At 35.2% G+C, this 22,317-nt stretch overlaps 2 protein-coding genes across 2 annotated transcripts; one reads left to right on the top strand and one right to left on the bottom strand.

Annotated features, from left to right (window-relative positions):
- Positions 1-977: 977 nt before the first annotated feature.
- LOC134275146 (uncharacterized) lies at positions 978-2,220 on the bottom strand. The gene is made up of 2 exons (XM_062757384.1): positions 1,619-2,220; positions 978-1,384 (listed from the first exon to the last, which is right to left on the bottom strand). Exons 1-2 carry the CDS (start codon positions 2,055-2,057, stop codon positions 978-980), a joined length of 846 nt encoding a protein of 281 aa, XP_062613368.1. The 5' UTR covers positions 2,058-2,220.
- A 3,048-nt stretch (positions 2,221-5,268) lies between these two features.
- Positions 5,269-21,299, top strand: LOC134275147 (thioredoxin-like protein 1). The gene is made up of 9 exons (XM_062757385.1): positions 5,269-5,450; positions 6,301-6,397; positions 6,723-6,893; positions 7,306-7,428; positions 7,995-8,061; positions 8,466-8,559; positions 9,892-9,970; positions 19,938-20,042; positions 20,605-21,299. Exons 1-9 carry the CDS (start codon positions 5,350-5,352, stop codon positions 20,632-20,634), a joined length of 867 nt encoding a protein of 288 aa, XP_062613369.1. The 5' UTR covers positions 5,269-5,349; the 3' UTR covers positions 20,635-21,299.
- The last annotated feature ends 1,018 nt before the right edge of the window (positions 21,300-22,317 follow it).

Below are 22,317 nucleotides of genomic sequence, written 5' to 3'. Positions count from 1 at the left end.
ATGAATAAGTAGAATTATTCGAAATTCATCCTACATAATAGTCTTTTTCTTGGTGAAAAATTGTTCATTCATTCCGTATGTAGTTCTTTGTTTTATTTTTATTTAGTTTTGTTTGTAGCTAGGTCATTCCGATTTCCATCAGAGCTTTTCGAGAGGATTGTCGTCTGGGTAGGTATTACAGCCTTCTCCTTGTTTTCACTGATAGTTCTCTCGAGATTCTCCACCTTTAATGACAACTCATTGTTTCTTCTGTTGTTGTCCTCCACCAGTGTCTTTAGTGCCTTATTTTCCTTCAGGAGTTGGTCATTGATTTTCATGTACTGCTGTACATTCCTCTCCAGAGAAGATAGGCGGGCTTCCATTGTCGTCTGCCAATCGCTGGTCACATGACTTGCAGAAAAATGGAAAATTAATATTATCAAAAATAGAATTGTAGTGATTTTTGTCTTTCTTGTCCACGTTTTCTTTCTTAATACCATGAGTTGTATTAGTATTGAGAAGACTGAAGAGTGATAAGATAACAGAACTTCTTTTTACGTAAAGTCACACTGTCCTTCCATGTTTTAGACACTACACTAACAAGCGCTAGTGTTTAGATTGAAATAAAAAAAAAATACCAAAATGCAAAGGAACCAACAGTTAAACATTACTGTGCAGTAAAAATACAATATGATATAGCACAAAATGTACTTCTTTTTTCATGTTGTTAAAGAAACTAAACAGTGTTAATTAATTCTGAAAATATTGATATTTGCATTATGTTTACAATTACAGTTTTGATCACAGAGCATATATGCTCAAAAAAGATTTATCTGAACTATGGTGCATTGTTTATTAAAATACATCATATACTATAGATTTTGATTCACCAGAGGAAATATAATTATTATAAATCACACACACACACACAAACAGCTAGCTATATAAACGTACATTATTGGACTTTATTTCAACACGTTCAATATACTATTAAAACATTAAAAGAGACGCCATCCCGAAAAAGTCGTCCGTGCTCTACCATTGCTGTTTACAACATTAACCCCATTTTCATGCATACGAATATAAACATGATCTCCGACGTTAACCTCGACAACAACGAGACCCGTCACAACATCAAAGGATGCAGTGCCCCCATCAGCAAAAGTCGATCCAGCAATTTCTCCGTTGACGACAATCTCTACAGAGGACCAGTCCATGCAAATACATAAACTCCGGATTTTGGGTATGATGAATATACCATCGTCCTTGTGATAACCTTGACCTTTGTTGACCTTGACCTTGTCAAAGATTAAGGTGTGATGTTGACGAAGACCAGACGCTGTATCGGTAGACATGAAGGCATGGAAAGCTATGTTTTCTGTGGCAGAATCAGGGGTCGGTGGAACTAATGAAACAAAGCAAATTAAAATTTTGAATGTAAAACTTAAATTATGGTTAGTTAAGACAGACTGTTGATTATAAAATACTTTTAATTTTTTTTTAAAGTGAAAGAATATTCTAAATATGTTTTCGAAAGCGTGTTCTCGTTTTGTGGTTTAACAGACAGACAAGCAAATAGATAAGAATCTCTACAGACAAAATCTAGTCCCTGAATAGAATATTCCAAAATTCAGCCTACCTATCCTTTTCCTTGGTACTTTGGTTGCATTTGTCGTAAATTGTTGATCTGCTCCGTAATTACCTGTTTGGTTTTTAATTAAACTTGTTCGTAAGCCATCTTCACTACCACTAACACTTTCCGGGAGATTATATATCTTGGGACGTATTTGAGTGTCCTTTCGATTGGTTTGGATACCACGAATAGTTCTTTCGAGATTCTCGACCTTTATCGACAACTCAGTATTTCTTCTGTTGTTGTCCTCCACGAGTGTCTTTAGCGCCTTATTTTCCTCCAGGAGTTGATTATTGATTTTCATATTCTGTTGTAGAGTCCTCTCCAGAGAAGAAAGGCGGGCTTCCATTGTCATCTGCCAATCATTATTTTCAGAGTTGGTCACATAACTTGCAGAAAAGTGGAAAATTAATATCATTGAAAATAGAAACGTGGTGACATCCATTTTATCGTTTTCACCTTCTTCATGTTCTTCTTGCGTAATTCTCTGTGTTGTCTTCGGTTTGAATTGACTGATAAGATAAGAGGACTTCTATTGCAGTAAAGTCACACTGTCCTTCCAAATTAAATGCTATATACGACTAATGATTTTAGCGTCTGATTGTGCATTTAGAAGTCGAAACCAAGAGTAGATGAACCAAAAAAAGCGAAAAATTGCCCTCTTTAGATAAGTATCTATAAAGGGCTACTTGCCAGTTTCCTTACTCTCCCATTCATCTATTTGAAGTAAATTAAAGTACTTTTAAAATATCGAATTATGTATAACAAAATGAAAATAATGATCAACAAATTAAAATAAGTTTTATTTTGACATATGCACAAATATCAAGTTATCTGCAAATTCAGTTCTTAATTTGACAATTCCTATTTAAAATTTAAAAGTGTTTTATTTTTTACACTTTTCATTGCAACTCCCAAGTCTCTTATTAAATGTTGGATTGGATTTTTAAAATTAATTAAGGCTTTGTGGTAGCCCTTTAAGACAACACATTTTTTAACTTATTTTACTGGTTTACTGGTTTACTGGTTTACAGAACTTGCTGTGAGTCACGAGGAACCATATCTTGTAAAATAAGGTTATCGACAGTCATATGCAAGGAGATGTGCTGAAGGAATTTCAGAGTTAACAAGAATGTCTAAATACCCATCCTTATTGACATTTCCATTGATTGGGGTAAGTCAGTACCCACGTATAACATCACACTCTAAACACACCTCCACCGCCAAATTTTTCTGTAGACCTGTACAATACTTTTTGTATGCCTCATGTCTCCGTTACTGAAATAATAATGGTTGCAAAAAAACTTTAAACATTTCGGGAAATTTGTCACAACACAGTGATCTAATTTTTCAATTTTAACAATGCTGGACTCTATATACCACGCTGGGTTAGGTATACCGGTATTGTTTCCATGTTATAAATATATAACATGATGGGCTACTATTCCGTACCCTACTATAATGTTTATATTGGTTCCATAGATTTACTGCCACGGTCCACCATATGACTTTTTCATCCATAAAAAAATCGAATTCATGTTGAAATCCATGAATATCCTTCTCCCTCATTTCTTTATCTCTTCTCCTAATCTTAGCTTTTCTTCTTTTATCTTCGTGAATTGTTTGATATATTAAACTCCCTTTATTTCTTCGTGTATAAATTTCTGAATTTTCTTCTCGATTTCTTAAAGGGGAGGGGTCCTCCAATTTATCCTTTTTGTCCCACGTCTTGCCTTTTGTCATCACGACCATCCTTTGGGGTCCACCTTCCTATCCCCTTTATCCCAAGTCCCCTGTGGACACCCAGTTTGTTTAGCATGTGGTTTTCCGACCTCTCGTCTCGCACAGTATTTTTTTTTTAATCAGCATAGATATACTAGTTGTATTTAGTACCCTCGTATTTGTCTCGCCTGAGGAAGTATGTTATCATTTAACGAAAGAAATAAATTGTTTTTGTCCCCCGCTTTCGCGAAAGCGAGGGGACATTAAATCTCATTCGTCTGTCCGTCGGTCCGTCTGTCTGTCCGTCGGTCCGTCAGTCTGTCCGTCCGTCACAAAAACTTTAACCTTGCCCATAACTTTTGATTTAGTGGAGCTATGATTTTCATATTTCAAATGTGTATTCCTTGTGATAAGACCTTTCTTTGGGTTCCACCAAATTTGACCTTTTGACCTTGACCTTGGAGTTTCAACTACTTTTACTAAAAAATTCCAAACTTTTACTTTGGCCATAACTTTTGAATGGTAGGTACTAGGACTTTCATATTTCACATATCTATACTTTGTTACTAGACCTTTCAATGAATACCAACAACTTTGACCTTTTGACCTTGGAAATTTAAGTAGTTATGAAAAAACTATATCCTTGACCATAATTTTTGAATGGTAAGGGCTACGGCTTTTATACTTCAGATATGTTATTCTTGTAAGAAGAGCTTTCATTGGATACCAAGAACTTTGACCTTTTGACCTTGACCTTGGAGTTTTAACTACTTTTTAAAAATTATAACATTGGTCACAACTTTTGAACGGTAGATACAAGGACTTTTATATTTCACACATGTATTCTTTGAGGCAAAACCTTTCATTGGATACCAACAAATTTGACCTTTGGACCTTGACCTTGGAGATTAAGGTACTTCTGAAAAAACTTTAACCTTCACCATAACTTTTAAACGGTAAGGGCTAGGGCTTTCGTACTTCACGTATGTATCCTTGTGAGAAGAGCTTTCATTGTATGCCAAGAACTTTGACCCTTTGACCTTGACCTTGGAGTTTTAACTACTTTTTAAAAACGTTAACCTTGGTCACAATTTTTTAACGGTAGAAACTAGGACGTTCATATTTTAAATATATGTATCCTTTATGGCAAGACCTTTCATGGGATACCAAAAACTTTGACCTATTGACCTTGACCCTTAAAATGATATCTTGTCCACAAAGATACCGAAAGCGGGGGACCATAATTCTTTGAATTTGATTGTTTTCTCATTTTACCGATACCTAAATTCAATTTTCTAGAGGCGTGTTACCCCCCCCCCCCCCCTTGGCAAAAAAAAAAGAGAGAGAAAAAGAAGATATCCCAACTTTTTGATGTGTTTTCACTGTAGAAAATGTTCAGTGAAAGCTAATTTGTTGTATTTCAAAATATATAAAGAAATTCGATCATATGAACCAGATGAAACACAATCCTTTACAGAATATGTTTTTCGGCGGATATTTTTCCCCTTTATTTTTCAAAAACGTTCAGACCTGTACTATTTAATCATACTCTCGAAGTATTTCAGTTTCCCAGGTTGAACATCCCACTTTTAAAAGCCATACTCCATCCCGCATCTACTGAGTTGTTAACTACAGTGTACATATAATATATGTAAAACGTACGTTATAATAGTTTTTTTTCCTCTTCAACCCCCCCCCCCCGGCCCCCTTTGAAAACTTTCTAGATCCTCGCCTGCGATAGACATGTCATGTGCCTGCATAAATTTTATAGCTTGACATGTTACCTTACATATACTTTCTATTAGAGAAATAGATAAGTTAACTTTCAACTTCATCTACAGAAATCAAACGAATTTGGATGAAGGGGAAAACCTGCCCATTTAGCCTAACTATTCCGGAAATGAAGAGTCCCTTTTGATATAGGTTTATATTTTAGTTTTTCCAACTCTCGCGAATGTTCGTGACTTCAAAAAACCGGCATTATTGCTTCATCATAAACAAAACAACGCCAAAAAATGACAGGAACTGTGCGAATGGTGACGGAGGATTCACAGTTCCAACCAGAACTGACCAACGCTGGAACTAAACTCGTCGTAGTGGACTTTTATGCCACGTGGTAAGCAACAGTTTAAAGAAGAACGATCCCGAAATACTTTCATTCCTCAACATGTATAACTAGATGATGATTTGTGTATGAATCATCTCAAGATTTTTAGATTGTGAAGATAGAAGATAATTTTTCTTACACAAAATTTTCATTTACAAAATTTTGTTCTTCGTTCGACAAAGGAAAAATTATTGAAAGAGGAAATTCGAACGTTTTTTTTTTCAAGAAATATTAAAATAAGAGAAATGAAGTTTTGAATTTGATTTTTTAAAAAAAGAAAGAAAGAAAGAAAATACACGATTTTGTGAAGAAAATAAAGTCAGCAATTAAATACAATTTTGATATGAAGCTTCAAAAGCCTTAGGGATTTTTAAAGCAAGTTCAGATTATTATAACTTACCAGATTGTGCTGTAACGTAAGCATGGTAAGTAAAGTTGTCTTCAGTATAACATGTATAATAAAATATCTCAATAATCTGTTTAAGTATCATGATACTATATATCATGGTATGAAATTTTTACGATACTACACCCTATTAAATTGTATAACATACTGTAAAACAACTTTTATTTGCGAAGACTCTATTTTGCGACTTAACCGGGGTCAAACTTGTTCGTGGGATTAATTTTCACGATCAAGCCTTTTTTTGATCTGTTGGTAATAGACACAGAGACTTTAAGGACTGGTTCGCGGCTAGAAATATTCACAATGATGAGGCTCTTGCGAACTTCAAGAAAAAATTTTCGCACGCGAATAAAAAATGGTTTACAGTATTATGATTCACACCTCACATAACTAATATCTAATCTTAATAATTTAGGTGTGAAATAATAATAACAAATCTTATTAATAATTTAGGTGTGGGCCCTGCAGAAGGATAGCACCACTGTACGGAGAGCTGAGTCTGAAATACACTAATGTTGTGTTCCTAAAGCTGGATGTCGACCAATGTCAGGTACGTAATCTAGGTCAAGGACTTTAATGTCAGATATTGATACGTAAAACAAGACCATTCAACTTGATGAAGTAAAGCAGACTAATTTAAGCCTGGTGTAAAAATTGAAAGTTAAACAGATGATGATGTCAGGCATAGGTTAAAGTATACTGTATTATAATCGTGATTTTATAACAGGAACAGTTAATTTTTATATTGTGCATCTTTGAAGATACAATAATTTACATAGTACTTGCAGAAACTTTTAGAAGCTATATAACATGTAGTATAAAGATAATTAACTTTTTATTATAATGAGTTTAATTATATAATTCCATTTTATTAGGAAACAGCACAGAGCCAAGGTGTCACAGCCATGCCTACTTTCATATTCTACAAGAACAAAGTGAAAGTAGATGAAATGAAGGGAGCGGATCCAGCGGCTTTGGAGGAGAAGATCAAAAAGTGGATGGGGGAGGGAGAGGAGGGGGCGGATGAAGTCACTGTCAAGGGACATGTGTGTTTATTTCTCAATAATTAAGATGTTATTCCTTTGCTTTTGTGCTGCAGTTTCATTTCATTAATACTATGAGATCTGTACTGCAGATTCCTCATTTTTTGTGAGAACTTGTTATCGCAAAATACCGGTAGCTCTTTCACGTCATATTGCAAGTCAAAGAATAATAATTAGCGAATGGACGGTTGATCAACAGAATTACCATAAGTTTCGTCAAAATAAAAATAAAAATGAGAAATTTAATTTTGTGAGTGTTTCTAATAGCGAAATTACACGATAATTATTTACTCGAGTATAATTAGTACAGTATTGTTCCTAAGGTACCACTGTTTAGTGGATTTTGTGAGTCACCCTTCCTCATGTAGTATTGATAATTCTCTGTCTAACTCTAATGGAGACTTTTTTTATACAGATGGATCTGTCCTCGTTAATTAACAAGTCTGGATGTGAGTGTCTTAACGAGTCAGATGAGCACCCTCTAAGTCACGCCCTCACAACCAAGGGAGGCTACCTCGAATCCGACTGTGATGAACAGGTAATTTTAACAAACTATCTCTGTTACTACAAAAGGAATTGCTACAAGAGTGTCTTATAGCAACTTGTTATTCCTCTTTCATTTCTTCCCCTCCCCAACCCCACCACTTTTAAAAGACAACACTTTCATTTGTCAAATATTAAGTCTAAATCCACAAGCAATGGAAGTTTTTCTATATATGCTAAAAGTTCCATAAATACTGTATACAGGGTTATATTTGTCCTTTTGCACTCATGAACAATTTTGCCTTGTTTTAAATTAGCCCAGTCACAGTTCTGTTTAAGAAATTAGACTGTTTTCTTTGAAGTTGTTCTCTATCAAATTCTCCCACCTATGATTTGGGTGAAAGTGGTGAGAATAAAACTGGTGCAAAATTCCCCTATATACAGTTAAATCAAAAACTGAGTTGAGTGAGTTCTCCAAAAATTGTTTACTTACATGATTGTAATGAAATTTGTGTGTCTGTTTATATCTTTTTTCACTTGATATCAAAATTTTTAATACATATGATAGCAATATAAACTGTAGTTAACTATAAGAAATACAAATTAACTTTCTGTTTACAGTTACTCATCAGTTTGGAGTTTACACAGAGTGTAAAGTTACATTCCCTGAAACTTTACGCCCCAGAAGGTGAGTGACATTTCTTTTTTTCTTTTTTTTTGAAATATCCAGCAAGACTGTGTACAGCAGTACATTTACGGTAAAACATACTACATGTAGTTATAAACAAGACAAGTGTCGGATACAGACGATTAGGCCTCTTTAAAAAACAATTCATCATTTCATAAAGTTCACAGTGTATTTTAAAGCTATTTGGAATAATTGCTCTAATTAAATTTTTAATGTATTTGTAATAATCGATAATTTGCACTTATAAGGCTATCCTTATCAGTAAATTTTGAACTAGAGACTATTTGCTCTACATCAATCGATGTATAAAATCAATTTTGCTCTTGAGTAGAATCTAGAACTATTGAATTAATTACATTTGATAATATTTGCATGATTATTTATATTTTTGATATAATTTTCAGAAAATGGTCCTAAGACAGTTAAGATATTCCAGAACCTTCCCCGATCTCTAGACTTTGATCAGGCGGAGAACATGGAGGCAGTTCAGACGTTAGAGTAAGTCAGTATTATTGATGTTCTGTTACTATAAAGCTGGTTTTGCATCTGAGTTAAATACCAGGGTTTGACTGAGTCTAGTAAAAGATGGGTCCGATCGGGTAATATGTCTGTGTACTAGACAAACTCGTCATGTAAGAAAAATAAAGGAACTTATTATATATTTTTTATCAAATCATTTATTGTCAATGAAAAAATAAAATTGAAACGTTTCTAAGTGCATTGTTTAAAGAAAAAAACATACGTTACAGACAACATGACTGAAGTGCTATGTTTAACAACAGTTCATTGTCGGCATTTATAACTACTTTGCCATTTTCCTAATGAGCTATTTATCATTTCTGGAATTGGCTGAGTAGTTACGTTGTCATTGTCGAAAGATACACGTTTACGACATTGGTAAACCACGTAAACAGCAATAAAACTATAAAAATAGAATTATTTTTATTATACTTAAATTCTCTGAACATTTTTAATGGTATCAATATTAATATTGTATACAAGTTGATTAAATTAGGACTTAATTCGCCAAGCCACGTGAATATGACTTAGTTACGATGTGACATGTGCAGGAAAATGTCGTTATGAAATATGGATTCTCATCATCTGCACAGAAAAAAGAATCATCACTATTTTGTACTTAAAGTATTTTTTCTCAAGTTTGGTCAGGGTTAGTTCATGGTTAAAGCGTCAGGGCTAGTAAAAATTTGCCAGAGTAGACGACTGGTCTAGTATTCCAAAAGCTTAATGTCAGACCTTAGATACATTAGTATTTCTGTTTCCAGTCAAAGTTCTTTAATATAACAATCTTGTCAAGGCTTTTGATATACTGTAAACCAAATATTATTGGCGTTTTCTTTTATTTGCGATTCGTCAGTTTGAAATTAATATACAAAGATCAATGTTCGCCACATTGGGAAATATTCTAGATACAAATAAAGAGTAAAATAAATGGTTGAAGGTGAGAAATATATTTGTGTTAAAAAAGGCTGCGAAACTTTCAATTATTTCTTGCACATGAATACAAATTGGTTTACGGTAACAAATAAAACTTCAATAGAAGTACACTTTACTCTTAAAAAAAGATAGGGGAAAAAAGGAAAATAAAAACTTTGTGTTTAACAGTTTATGTTTGATATTTATCACTGTTTCATTTATTTTTCATCTCATTGGGTGCAGTGAGTTGTTTTTTTTTTGCCTATTATGGTACATTCTGACTACATCTCATTGAATATCATTGAATTAGTTTCCCTCTTCTCATAGAAACATAAAAAAATTTACCTTGTGAAAAAATTTGTCAAGGAAGATAAGTCTTCTTGTGCTGTTTTACAGGCTGACCCCAGCAGATCTGAAGGAAGGAACACTGATTCCTCTACGTTTTGTCAAATTTCAAAATGTCGGAAATGTCACGGTAAGTAAAATTCATTTTGTGATAGTTTTAGCCTGGTTGTTTTCGGGATGAAAAAAAAGATTGGTACAGTTTTTAGGTCACCTGAGTAAACTCAGGTGACCTATTGCTATCTGTTTTCGTCCGTCGTCGTGCGTCGTCCGTTAACATTTGAACATTTTCAGCTTCTTCTCTGCAACCACTGAACCAATTTCAACCAAATTTGGCACAAAGCATCTATGGGTGAAGGGGAACAAAAATTGTGAATTTCATGGTCCCTGCCCCCCTGGGGCCTGGGGGGTGGGGCAAAAACTACTAAAATTAATGCAATCTTTAAAAATCTTCTTCTTTACTCCTGGACATCAAGCAGTTAAACTGTTTGCATGATTGTAATCAGCATTGAGTCCTCTACCAAAATTGTGAAATTTATGGCCCCAGGGTCAGGGGTTCTAGTGCTAGGGTGGGGCTAAATAAGTATATAGTGAAAATGCATTATTTCTTTGAAAATCTTCTTCTCTGCTCCTGGGTATTAAATAAACTAACTAAGTGCATAGTTATGATGAGCAAGAGTGCCTCTACCAAAATTGTGAATTTTATGGCCCCAGGGTCAGGGGTTCTAGTGTTAGGGCGGGGCTCTATAGATTATATAGTGAAAATTCATGAATTCTTTGAAAATCTTCTTCTCTGCTCCTGAGTATTAAATAAACTAACTAAGGGCATAGTTATGATGAGCAAGAGTGCCTGTACCAAAATTGTGAAATTTATGGCCCCGGGGTCGTCAGGGGTTCTAGTGCTAGGGTAGGGCTAAATAAGTATATAGTGAAAATGCATTATTTCTTTGAAAATCTTCTTCTCTGCTCCTGGGTATTAAATAAACTAACTAAGTGCATAGTTATGATGAGCAAGAGTGCCTCTACCAAAATTGTGAATTTTATGCCCCCGGGGTCAGGGGTTCTAGTGTTAGGGCGGGGCTCTATAGATTATATAGTGAAAATTCATGAATTCTTTGAAAATCTTCTCTGCTCCTGAGTATTAAATAAACAAACTAAGTGCATAGTTATGATGAGCAAGAGTGCCTCTACCAAAATTGTGAATTTTATGGCCCCGGGGTCAGGGGTTCTAGTGTTAGGGCGGGGCTCTATAGATTATATAATTTAGTTAAAATTCATGAATCTTTTGAAAATCTTCTTCTCTTATCCTGGGTGTTAAATAAACTAACTAAGTGCATGGTTATGATGTGCAAGAGTGCCTCTACCAAAATTGTGAAATTTATGGCCCCAGGGTCAGGGGTTCTAGTGTTAGGGTGGGGCTCTATTGATTATATAATGGAAATACATGAATTTTTTGAAAAAATTTCTTTTCTGCTCCTAGGAATTAAATAAACTAAGTACATAGTTATGATGAGCAAGAATACCTCTTCCAAAATATTTTGATTTTATGGCCATAGGGTCAGGGGTTCTAGTGATAGGGTGGGGCTCTATTGATTATATAGTGAAAATACATTAAATCTTTGAACATTTTCTTCTCTGCTCTTTGGTATTAAGTAGATGAACTACCTATGTAGTTATGATGAGCAAGGACCCTAATCTTCCAGAATTGTGAATTTCAAGGCCCCAGGGTCAGGGGTACCATAGGGGGGATGTACTTATATACTGAAACTGGATGAATTGTTTTAGATCTGCTCCTTGGTATTAATCAAATATTTTTGAAAAGCAAGGGTGCCTTTTCAAAAATTGTGCAATGTGTGGATCTAGGCTGAAGGGTCAGGGTTTCATGTGTGAAAGGGGCATTACTGATTATTGCTGAATATTACTGATTACTTGAAATGCATTTTTTTGTTCCCCCACCCTGCCTATGGGTATTAAGTAAACAAATTAAGCAACTGCTAAGTATATTGTTATGATGATCAAATGGTGCCTCTTTCAAGATTGTGAATGCCATAGCATCTTGCTTAAAACAATAATCAAATTAAATCGCTGGAAAGTTGTTGCATAATGCTCAGGTGACCTATAAGGCCCACGGGCCTCTTGTTAAGACTTGTCTTTTCACAACTCAAAATAGACTATGCCTGTTGCCCAATTCCATTTTTGTGAATGAAATTCCTGGTATATAAATATACCGTATATACTCGCCTATAAGTCGGTCCACCTATAAGTCGGTTGTATTTAATAAGCTTTCATTTCAGATGGATGATCTCATATAAAACCTTACTTTTGATAGCTCGCCTATAAGTCGGACAATGAGTTTTAGACCAGAGATTAACTCCCAAAAAACCGACTTATAGGCGAGTATATACGGTATATAAATAACAGAAATCCACAAGATAATGATGTAAAATTTACACCAACAAATATCATAGAATTCATAGTGCAGTACATGCATAATGATTTTTGTTTTACATGAAAGTGGTGTATATGTTGAACAAGGGCAATACTTGTGTAGGACTGAAAGTAAGGGCTATCATATTCATAGGTTCAAAGTTGAAAAAAAAATTGAACTCTGTGTCTGTATTGCGTTTGCTGAATTTGTTATTTAAATTCAAAAACGTTATAAAAGACACAAATATTATATCAATTAATATGAACTATTTATTTAGAACATAAAATATGAAATATAATATTTTCAGGTTTAAATTTAGATATTTTCCTTTAAAAAATATTGAACAATGTAATAAAAATCCCTATTCACTATAACATTCGTTAAAAATCCTTTCTATAATATTACAATATCATTTAAGTACTTAAAAACTAATAAAAAATACCTTTCAACAATAATAGATTGTCACCCTTAACGGCTGCCGTATCTCTATCTAGCACAAGAACCCGTATGTTATACAAACGTATCTAGGTAACTAGGTCATAGCAATACCTACATATTTACAATGCACAACTTGTATCATTAAAACAGTAATAAAAATACGATACTATTTTATTTCTTTTAAATACATAAAATTACTACAAGTAAACAGTACTCGAGTCAAAGTACAGAATAAATACGAAATTCTTTATACAAATCATGTTCGATCGGGATCGGGATTGCAGTATGAAAACATGTGATTTCCCGGTAAAGTCAAAACATCTTTCTTCACAGTTTTGGATACAAGTTGTAGTTTTCCACAATAATAGACGTAATCATATGAAAAGAGGTAATTAAGTATGTAAAAATGAATATGATTAACATCGAAATTAATAAACATAATATGCATTTATACAGTAATCATGCATCAATACCAGTTCGAATTTCCTCGACATGTCACAACAAAGTATGAGACAAGAAATATCGCACATTGTAAACATGACAACGCAATTAACATTTCACATTTATCACACTTTCCCCCGCTTGGACTACATTTCGTCCTCGAAATGTGAACAAAAACATATATACAAAATCTATCTCATGTTATGTGACAGCTAGACTCTAGTTCAAATATCATTGTAGGATAAAAAGTATTTAAAAAAAAAAAATCTACATTCGTAGTGTACAAACATTATAAACTACATTAAAAAAAATCATCACACATAGTCATAGTGGATATGTAGCTTATTTACTTCATTTCATCTTTTACCTTTTCAACCCAGCTGGGTGTTTCAGCGCACACAAACGGCTTAAGTCTGTCATGATGTATGACCTCTGTTTTATGTTTATTTCTTATTTTGTAGACCACTGGACCAAATTTTTCCGTTATCAGATAGGGGCCGGCCCATGGGGATTCAAATTTCTTGTGATTTGGTTTCAATTTATACACAAGGCTTCCAACGGGCATGGTATTCTCACTGATGCGAGTGTCATAGTCTCTCTTTTGCCTCTCTGCTTGACTTTGTAAATTTTTCCGGGCTACATGATAAAGTTGCTCCATCTTCTCTCTCAGGTTTTCAGCATACTGGTCGGCGGTGTTTTTGTCATGGTCATTAGGCAAGGGATATAGGATACCGATCGGAGTATTGACCTCCCTACCAAACATTAGCATGTTTGGGGAATATCCAGTACTTGGATGAGGTGTGCTTCTGTATGCTGCCATCAGAATGCTGAGATATTTATCCCATTCATGGACGTTAGTTTCGATAAAGCTTTTAATCATCTTCCCTAAAGTTTGATTGAACCTTTCAATCAGGCCATTAGAACTGGGTCTGTATGGGGTTGATCTAGTCTTTTTGATTTGGAGAAGGAAACAGACTTCTTTAAACAGATCACTCTCGAAATTAGATCCTTGATCCGTATGGATTTCCAATGGAGTTCCATAGCGTACAATAAATTCATGTACTAATTTTGAGGCAACAGTTTCTGCATTTTGGTTTGGAATAGGGTAAGCTTCCATCCATCTCGTGAAGTGGTCCCCTATAACGAGTATGAATTTGTTCTGTTTTTTCGATCTGGGTAAAGGTCCTATCACATCTATGCCTATCCTATCGAAGGGATAGCCAACGCGATAATCGCATAATTTTGCCCTTGGGGTCTTGTTGAGTGTCTTCCATCTACTGCAAGCTGGACATTGTCTGACATGGCTTTTTATGTCCTCTCCCATCCTGTACCAGTAGAAATAGTTCTGTACTTTCTGAATTGTTTTATTTACACCTTGGTGGGCGGAGAATATGTCATCATGGCTCATTTGAAGGATACTTTGCCTAAGCACTCTTGGAACTAAGAGTTGTTGAACCTCTCTTTGATCTGTAACAAATAATTTTCTGTAAAGAATTCCTTCCTGCGCAGTAATAGATCTCCAGTTCAGCCAAAAGTTCCGAACAGCTGGGCTAAATTGAGATACTTCATCCCGAGATGGTAGTTTCTTTTGTTCTAACCACTGATGAAGAATCTTTAGATCTGAATCTTGTTTCTGAAAGTCTATCATTTCTGTTGGTGTAAACTGCTGCATCCAGTTGCACGTTTGGTTCAGATTGATAACTCTTGTACTGAGAGAATTTCCATTTTTGCTGAGGTCAGTCACATTATCAATGTTTTCCTTGAAGTCCTGCCATTGTTCATTCAAGTTTTCACATTCCATTCACTGTGGTTCTGTGTCATCATGAGAGCATTTTTCTGGAAGTCGAGACAACGAATCTGCATTCAGGTGTTTCTTGCCTTCTCGATGTTCTATTTTAAAGTGATACTGTGATAAAACCTCCAACCAGCGAGCTAATTGTCCTTGGGGGTCCTTAAAGTTGAAAATCCATCTCAAAGAACTATGGTCAGTTCTCAGGAGAAACTTCCTTCCAAGTAAATAATGTCGAAACTGGTTGATGAAGGTAACCACTGCTAGTAACTCTCGTCGTGTTACATTATAGCGTTTTTGATGTTTATCGAGTTTCTTTGAGGCATATGCTATAACTTTTTCTTTGCCTTCTTTCATTTGCGACAGTACTGCTCCAATCCCATTATCCGAAGCATCTGTGTCTAATACAAAAGTTTCCGTAGAAGATGGGTATGATAATACTGGAGCATCACATAATGCTGCTTTCAGAGTATGGAAGGCTTCTTCACATTCTGGCGACCAAATGAATTTCTTGTCCTTCTGTGTCAAGCTGCTGAGTGGTGCTGCTATATCACTGAATTTGTATATGAACTGTCGGTAATAATTGCAGAGTCCAAGAAACTGTTGTATTTGTTTCACATTTTGTGGAGTCTTCCAATTTTTAATGGATTCCGTAATCTTGGGATTTGGTTTAATGCCCTCTTTCCCGACAATATGTCCTAGGTATAGTACTTCTGACTGGAAAAGTTCGCACTTCGAAGGTTTTAGTTTAAGACCTGCAGCTTGGAGTCTTTGAAGAACCTCATTCAACTGTTTAAAATGATCTTCCATATTCTGGCTAAAGATAATGATGTCATCCAGATATATCAATAGGTGTTTCCACTGCATTCCTCTGAAGATTAATTCCATGCATCTTTGGAAAGTACTTGGTGCTGAACATAAACCAAAAGGCATCTTTGTATATTCAAAGAGTCCGTATTTCGTGATAAAAGCTGATTTTTCTCTGTCTTTTTCCTCCAGGACAATCTGCCAATATCCACTTTGTAAGTCCATTGTAGAAAAGATTGAGGCACCTGCTAGACAATCTAGACACATGTCAATACGTGGTAAAGGATAGGCATCTTTACGGGTGCAGTCATTGAGTTTTCTGTAATCAATGCACCAGCGGACTGTTCCATCTTTTTTGCGAACTAATACCACTGGTGAGGCCCAAGCAGATTTGGAAGGTTTAATAATTCCATTACGTAGCTGTTCTTTTAAGTAGGTTTCTTCCTCTGCCTCAAATCCTTGAGGAGTCCTTCTAAGTGGTTGTCTGATGGGAGCTGATCCTGCCGTATCTATCTTATGAGTAATGACAGAACAGGTACCAACATCTGTTTTGTTTTGAGCGAAAGCGTCCTTGTTAGTTAACAGTATCTGTGCCAGTTTGATCTTGTCTTCACTGCAATGAATTTTCCCACAACTTTTTTCATACAAGTCTTTCAAATACTCGGGCAGCTGAGGAACATCGGCCTTGCTCCGCAGCAACCGTAGCACTGTATTTCCCGTATCATTCCAGTCGGTTGGAATTCTTGGGTGTTCACTATTGCCATCCACTGTCAGCTCATGCAATTTATTGCACTTATGCTTCACCATATCAGGCGTTAAGGGGTATCCACAAGAATCTAGGATCTCGGTACATTCTTGAACTGGATGTAATTCTCCTAAAAGTTGGTTTTTCTTCAGTTTTATAGGAAATTTGGAAGTGTTAACAACTCTCACTGGAATCTTTGACCTGAAAGGGTTGACTAGACAGCGGGCCACAATTACCTCTTGTGAATCTTCAAACACTGGTTCTATTGCAGAAAAACAGGTGTCAATCAACTCAGGATTTTCACTTTTTCCAATTACCAATGCCTCAGAAGAAGGGGGTATGGTGATGGTCTCATCAACATGTAACCTTGAAACTTGATCCTGTTTGCGATCCACATAACATTCCACCCACTTGCCTTGAATTTCCAAACCACGTCGCGTATTAATGGTTACATCATGTTGATCTAGGAAGTCGCAACCAAGTAAAAGGTCATCTGCTATTGGAGCCACATACATTTCCCATGCATAGTTTTCCTCTCCTATTTCCATTTGGACTTCCGTTATTCCACTTGTCCTCATTTTCCTACCCGCCTCTGCTACCACTAAGCTTCTTGGAGCTTGTCGCAACTGCGGACGTTTCTCAACAGGAATTTCCTGAAACCTTCTCTCACTAATCACTGTCACCTCTGCTCCAGTGTCTACCACAGCATTCATCCTAATGCCCTCAATGGTAACGGGAGCTTGGATAGTTACGGCATGTACCCTATCAATGACAACCTCACTTTCCTCTGGTGCAGTATTAAGTATACAAGGTTCCTTCACCTGTTCAAAACTTACTTCCTTCGTGGTTTGTGAATTTGCTTTGATCACCGTGGATTCCTTCTCCTTTTGATTGATAATGGGGTTTTTCTCCATTTTACTCATTTCCACTTTTCCTAGTAGGGCTGATGTTTGGCCGACAACCTCAGCCCCTTCTAGTTTAAAGATTTTTTATTTTCTTCTGTACATGTAGGGTGAGGAAATGACCTTGCTTGGTTAGATCCACCCTTCGTCTGTGTCTGATAATTGTTCACCTTCTTCGTGGTTGACTTGAATTCTTTTTTATCCTTTGTCAAGGGACATGTTTTCCTGGTGTGCCCTTCCTCACCACAGCCATAACATACAAAGGGTTGTTTAGATAAACTGTTTGTTGTTTTTTGGTCAACATAGTTCTTCATGTCTTTTTGTATATCACGCATGGTGCTAGTGATGGATTCTGTTAATTCCCGTCCAAAATGGTTCAGCCTGTCCTCTGTGATGAACGGTTTATTGCCAACTCTTTTGACTTCTGGAGTATTATATTCTTCCTCCACAGCTATTTGTCTGAGATGTTGTTTAGCTCTAATACCATTTTTGCATGAGAAATGCCAAGAGAGCAGATTTACAGCCTCCTGTAAGGTTTGTGGACGTTTAGTTAAGACATCATATGCAATAGATTGATCGTTGATTCCATTTAGCATGTGCTCGATGCTTAAACTTTTATAAATTTCAGTATTTTGCATTCCAGGGTATGCTTTGCTCATCTTAGCTTCAATCCGAGTAGAATACTCTTGGAAGGATTCACCAGCCGTCTTCCTGATTTGCTGAAGTTCTCTTCTATGCGTTTCCGGTAGAGTATGGTCACCAAATCTCCTATTCATCGATTCTATTAGATACAACCATTCTGATCGGACTTCATGAGAAAGTTGTGTTACGAAGGTTAGAGCTTCGTCCTTTAAGCAGAAGATGATTTCTTCCCTCCTCCTCTCAATTGTCCATTTATATCTGTCTGCCAGCATCTCAAACTGCAGCAGGAAAGACTTCCAGTCTCCCTTCCCATTAAATATTGGGAGTCTTGGTTTTGGTTCCTCCCAATCACTCATGTTGGAGTTTGTACTTCCACTTTCATTGGGAATAGGCCAGCTAGGCTGAGGATAAGTACTCCAACCTGGACGATTATTTGTGGTTTGAGGGGTCCATCTCATTTGATAATTTCCCTGGTTTGGTTGGATTACATTTGATGGATATGTAGCATTTTGGGCATAACCACTGTGTCCTTGAGAATATCCACTATAGCCTGGAGGATGAGTGTAACGACCAAGATTGGGATACAAACCATTCTGACTTGACTGTTTACTGCTGGCTATCTTCAATGCTTCCTCCAATTCTCCTATTTTGCATCTCAGACTCTCTACCTCACCTTGATTTTCATTCCTGCATTCTTCATTGTCAATGCCCATCATGCTTGGAATCCTCCTTGGGCTGTGCACTGGGGAACACACATTTTCCACCACAGAAGATGATTGAACACCTTGATTCACAAACTCTACATCCCTATTTTCCCCCACTTTAAAACTAGGAGAACCTAATTTTCTATTTCTTAACATCATTTTCCTAGGTGAATTTTTTCAAACAATACTTTTTTTTTCAAAAAAACAATAAAATATAGACAAAAAATTATTTAAATTTCAATTTTTAACCGCTGCCACCAATTATTGCGTTTGCTGAATTTGTTATTTAAATTCAAAAACGTTATAAAAGACACAAATATTATATCAATTAATATGAACTATTTATTTAGAACATAAAATATGAAATATAATATTTTCAGGTTTAAATTTAGATATTTTCCTTTAAAAAATATTGAACAATGTAATAAAAATCCCTATTCACTATAACATTCGTTAAAAATCCTTTCTATAATATTACAATATCATTTAAGTACTTAAAAACTAATAAAAAATACCTTTCAACAATAATAGATTGTCACCCTTAACGGCTGCCGTATCTCTATCTAGCACAAGAACCCGTATGTTATACAAACGTATCTAGGTAACTAGGTCATAGCAATACCTACATATTTACAATGCACAACTTGTATCATTAAAACAGTAATAAAAATACGATACTATTTTATTTCTTTTAAATACATAAAATTACTACAAGTAAACAGTACTCGAGTCAAAGTACAGAATAAATACGAAATTCTTTATACAAATCATGTTCGATCGGGATCGGGATTGCAGTATGAAAACATGTGATTTCCCGGTAAAGTCAAAACATCTTTCTTCACAGTTTTGGATACAAGTTGTAGTTTTCCACAATAATAGACGTAATCATATGAAAAGAGGTAATTAAGTATGTAAAAATGAATATGATTAACATCGAAATTAATAAACATAATATGCATTTATACAGTAATCATGCATCAATACCAGTTCGAATTTCCTCGACATGTCACAACAAAGTATGAGACAAGAAATATCGCACATTGTAAACATGACAACGCAATTAACATTTCACATTTATCACAGTCTGTGCAAATTAACATCAATTCTAGTGAAGGGCATGCAGTAAAGTTTAAAACTGTAAAGTCATATTTTCGTCTATTTCAGGTTCAAGTTCACTGTAAGTTCAATATTTGTTTTATTTCAGGTATTTATTAAAGACAACCAGTCTGGTTCAGAAACCACTCAGATAGACTACTTTGGTTTTGTCGGTTCACCGGTAGACACTACAAATATGGCCGAATTTAAAAGGGTGAGTAACAATGTAAAGGATGGAACAACATGTGAAGGGTCACAAAAGGTCAGCCTGAATAATTGTCAAACAAAGTCCAAACAAACAAAATTAGTTGATCCCAAGCCTCAAGACAGTCAGTTTTATTATTGATTTTTCCAAACATACTGGGTATTTTAAATATATCTCTTGATTTATGAAACACTCTCCTATTAATTTCGCCAGTGGAGCTTTTGTTGGCAGTGAATGAATTCCAATGGGATGAGGTCAACATAGATAGAGTTATCTCTCTTTTAACACAATTGTATCTGAATGAAATTTAAAGTAGAAATATTTAACAGTTAGAGTATTTAGATTTGACACACTGGTTTGTTATTTTCAATTTACGGGTGGAAAAAAATTATGGGAGGAAAAAGGACATTAAAACTTTTTGAAACCTGACACCAATTGTTCCAGTACAGAAATCAGCAGAATGAGTCAACAAAAAAATAATAAAAAGGAATTACTTTACTTTCAGTTTCAGATATAGAAAATATTTACTGTATTTAAGTAATGATTTTGGTTGTTTTTTTTTTTTTTGCAGGTTGCTGGCAAAAAAGGAGAGAGCCACTGACAGTCAATGTATCTTAGATTTCTATTGGTGTATGGGGAGGGGGCTTATACTGCAGGTGTAGAGTCGCATCAATCTTATCATCAACTAATACATTATTTCTGAAGATACAATGTTTGGTTATAGACAGTTCATATAAATATTTTAATTTATCGAATAAAGAGAATGAAGTATTTATGTTATACAACCAAAAAGAGATGCATGTTGAAACTTTCAAATAACTTTGAAATTGATTGTTTTTTTTTAAGTTTTACTGCCTGTCCATGTCAATTATGACTTTTTGTTCTATGGACATTTTCAAAGACAAAAGTGATGTACAGAAATATATTGCTTCTTGTAACACGTAGAAGATATGATTATGTGATAAAATGAAGGAATATTTTAAATTCATATAAATTCTGTCAGAGTTCAGTTTCTGAATTATGAAAAAGATAGAAACAATGCTTCATTCATGAACAATTATTGAAATACATTGATTTGTGTAACCATGATTTTGTCGTTTAAGTTTACATTTATATCCACAATTATTTTGAATTAATGTATTCACTCTGAACTTTGAAGTTTGTTCACAGCTAGTGGAGGAGTATGTATGATATTTTAAACAATGCCTATGGATGTCAAAATCTTGAAAATTGTTCTAACATTAAATTATTTTAAATATCAAAAAACTTTTATTTTTATATAAAATAATTTGAGTTATTTATTTAGATGTCCATTATAATCCCTGAAATTCAGTTTCCAATTTTGTTTCCAGACTGTATTAAAGCTGAACACGACTCGTAAATAGGCATATGCCATTTTCGTTATCATTATCTACGATACTTCAACACTAGGGTATACTCGTCGCATTTGTTACACCTGACTGCTTTATTGTCACGGGTATCGGCGTGGAATGGGGACCTGTCTTCGTGCTTGTTATCTTGCATTACCTTGGTTTACATTTTATTGCAGTTCATGTGTCTGTGTTTGTTTGTATACTGCACTGACCTGTAAAGCTATAATTGCAAGTTTCTTTGGTATCTAACATTCCTGCATTTGGCGAAGTATTACATCATTATTGTCGCCACCGAGTTCTCTATAACATACGTCCATCTACACCTCTATCGATTGATGTTGACTGGTTACACTGAACAGTGACTAGGTCCTGCCCTCTATATAGGGGTCTATAGGTATAGCAATTAACTAAACAACAAGAGGCCCATGGGCCACATCGCTCACCTGAGCACTGTGGCTAGGAAAGAGTAGAAATGGGTTTATAAATGAAAAGTTTTAATCCAAAAGTAGTCACATGACCAATCAGGGCTTTGCTATATTCTTGATAAGATAACTTTTAAAGAATTTTCCTATATATGTCTATGTTAAATTTTTTTGCCATTGAAGCCCCGCCCTACCCCCGGGGGTTATGATTTGAACATATTTGAATCTACACTACCTGAGGATGCTTCCATATAAATATGATCAATTATGGCTTCACAGTTATTCTGGAGAAGATTTTTAAAGAATTTTCCTATAGATATATTTCTATTTAAAACTTTGGTCGGCCCATTGTTGCCCCGCCCTACCCCCGGGGTCATGATTTGAACAAACTTGAATCTACACTACCTGAGGATGCTTTCATATAAATATGATCAATTATAGCGTTGTTATTCTTCAGAAGAAGATTTTTAAAAAATTTTCCTATATATT

The sequence above is a fragment of the Saccostrea cucullata genome, unplaced genomic scaffold, assembly GCF_032062105.1.
Source record: "Saccostrea cucullata isolate Sc308-1 unplaced genomic scaffold, CSIRO_AGI_Scuc_v1 ctg7227, whole genome shotgun sequence".
Classification (NCBI taxonomy): domain Eukaryota; kingdom Metazoa; phylum Mollusca; class Bivalvia; order Ostreida; family Ostreidae; genus Saccostrea; species Saccostrea cuccullata.
This window is presented reverse-complemented; position numbering and strand designations above follow the sequence as displayed.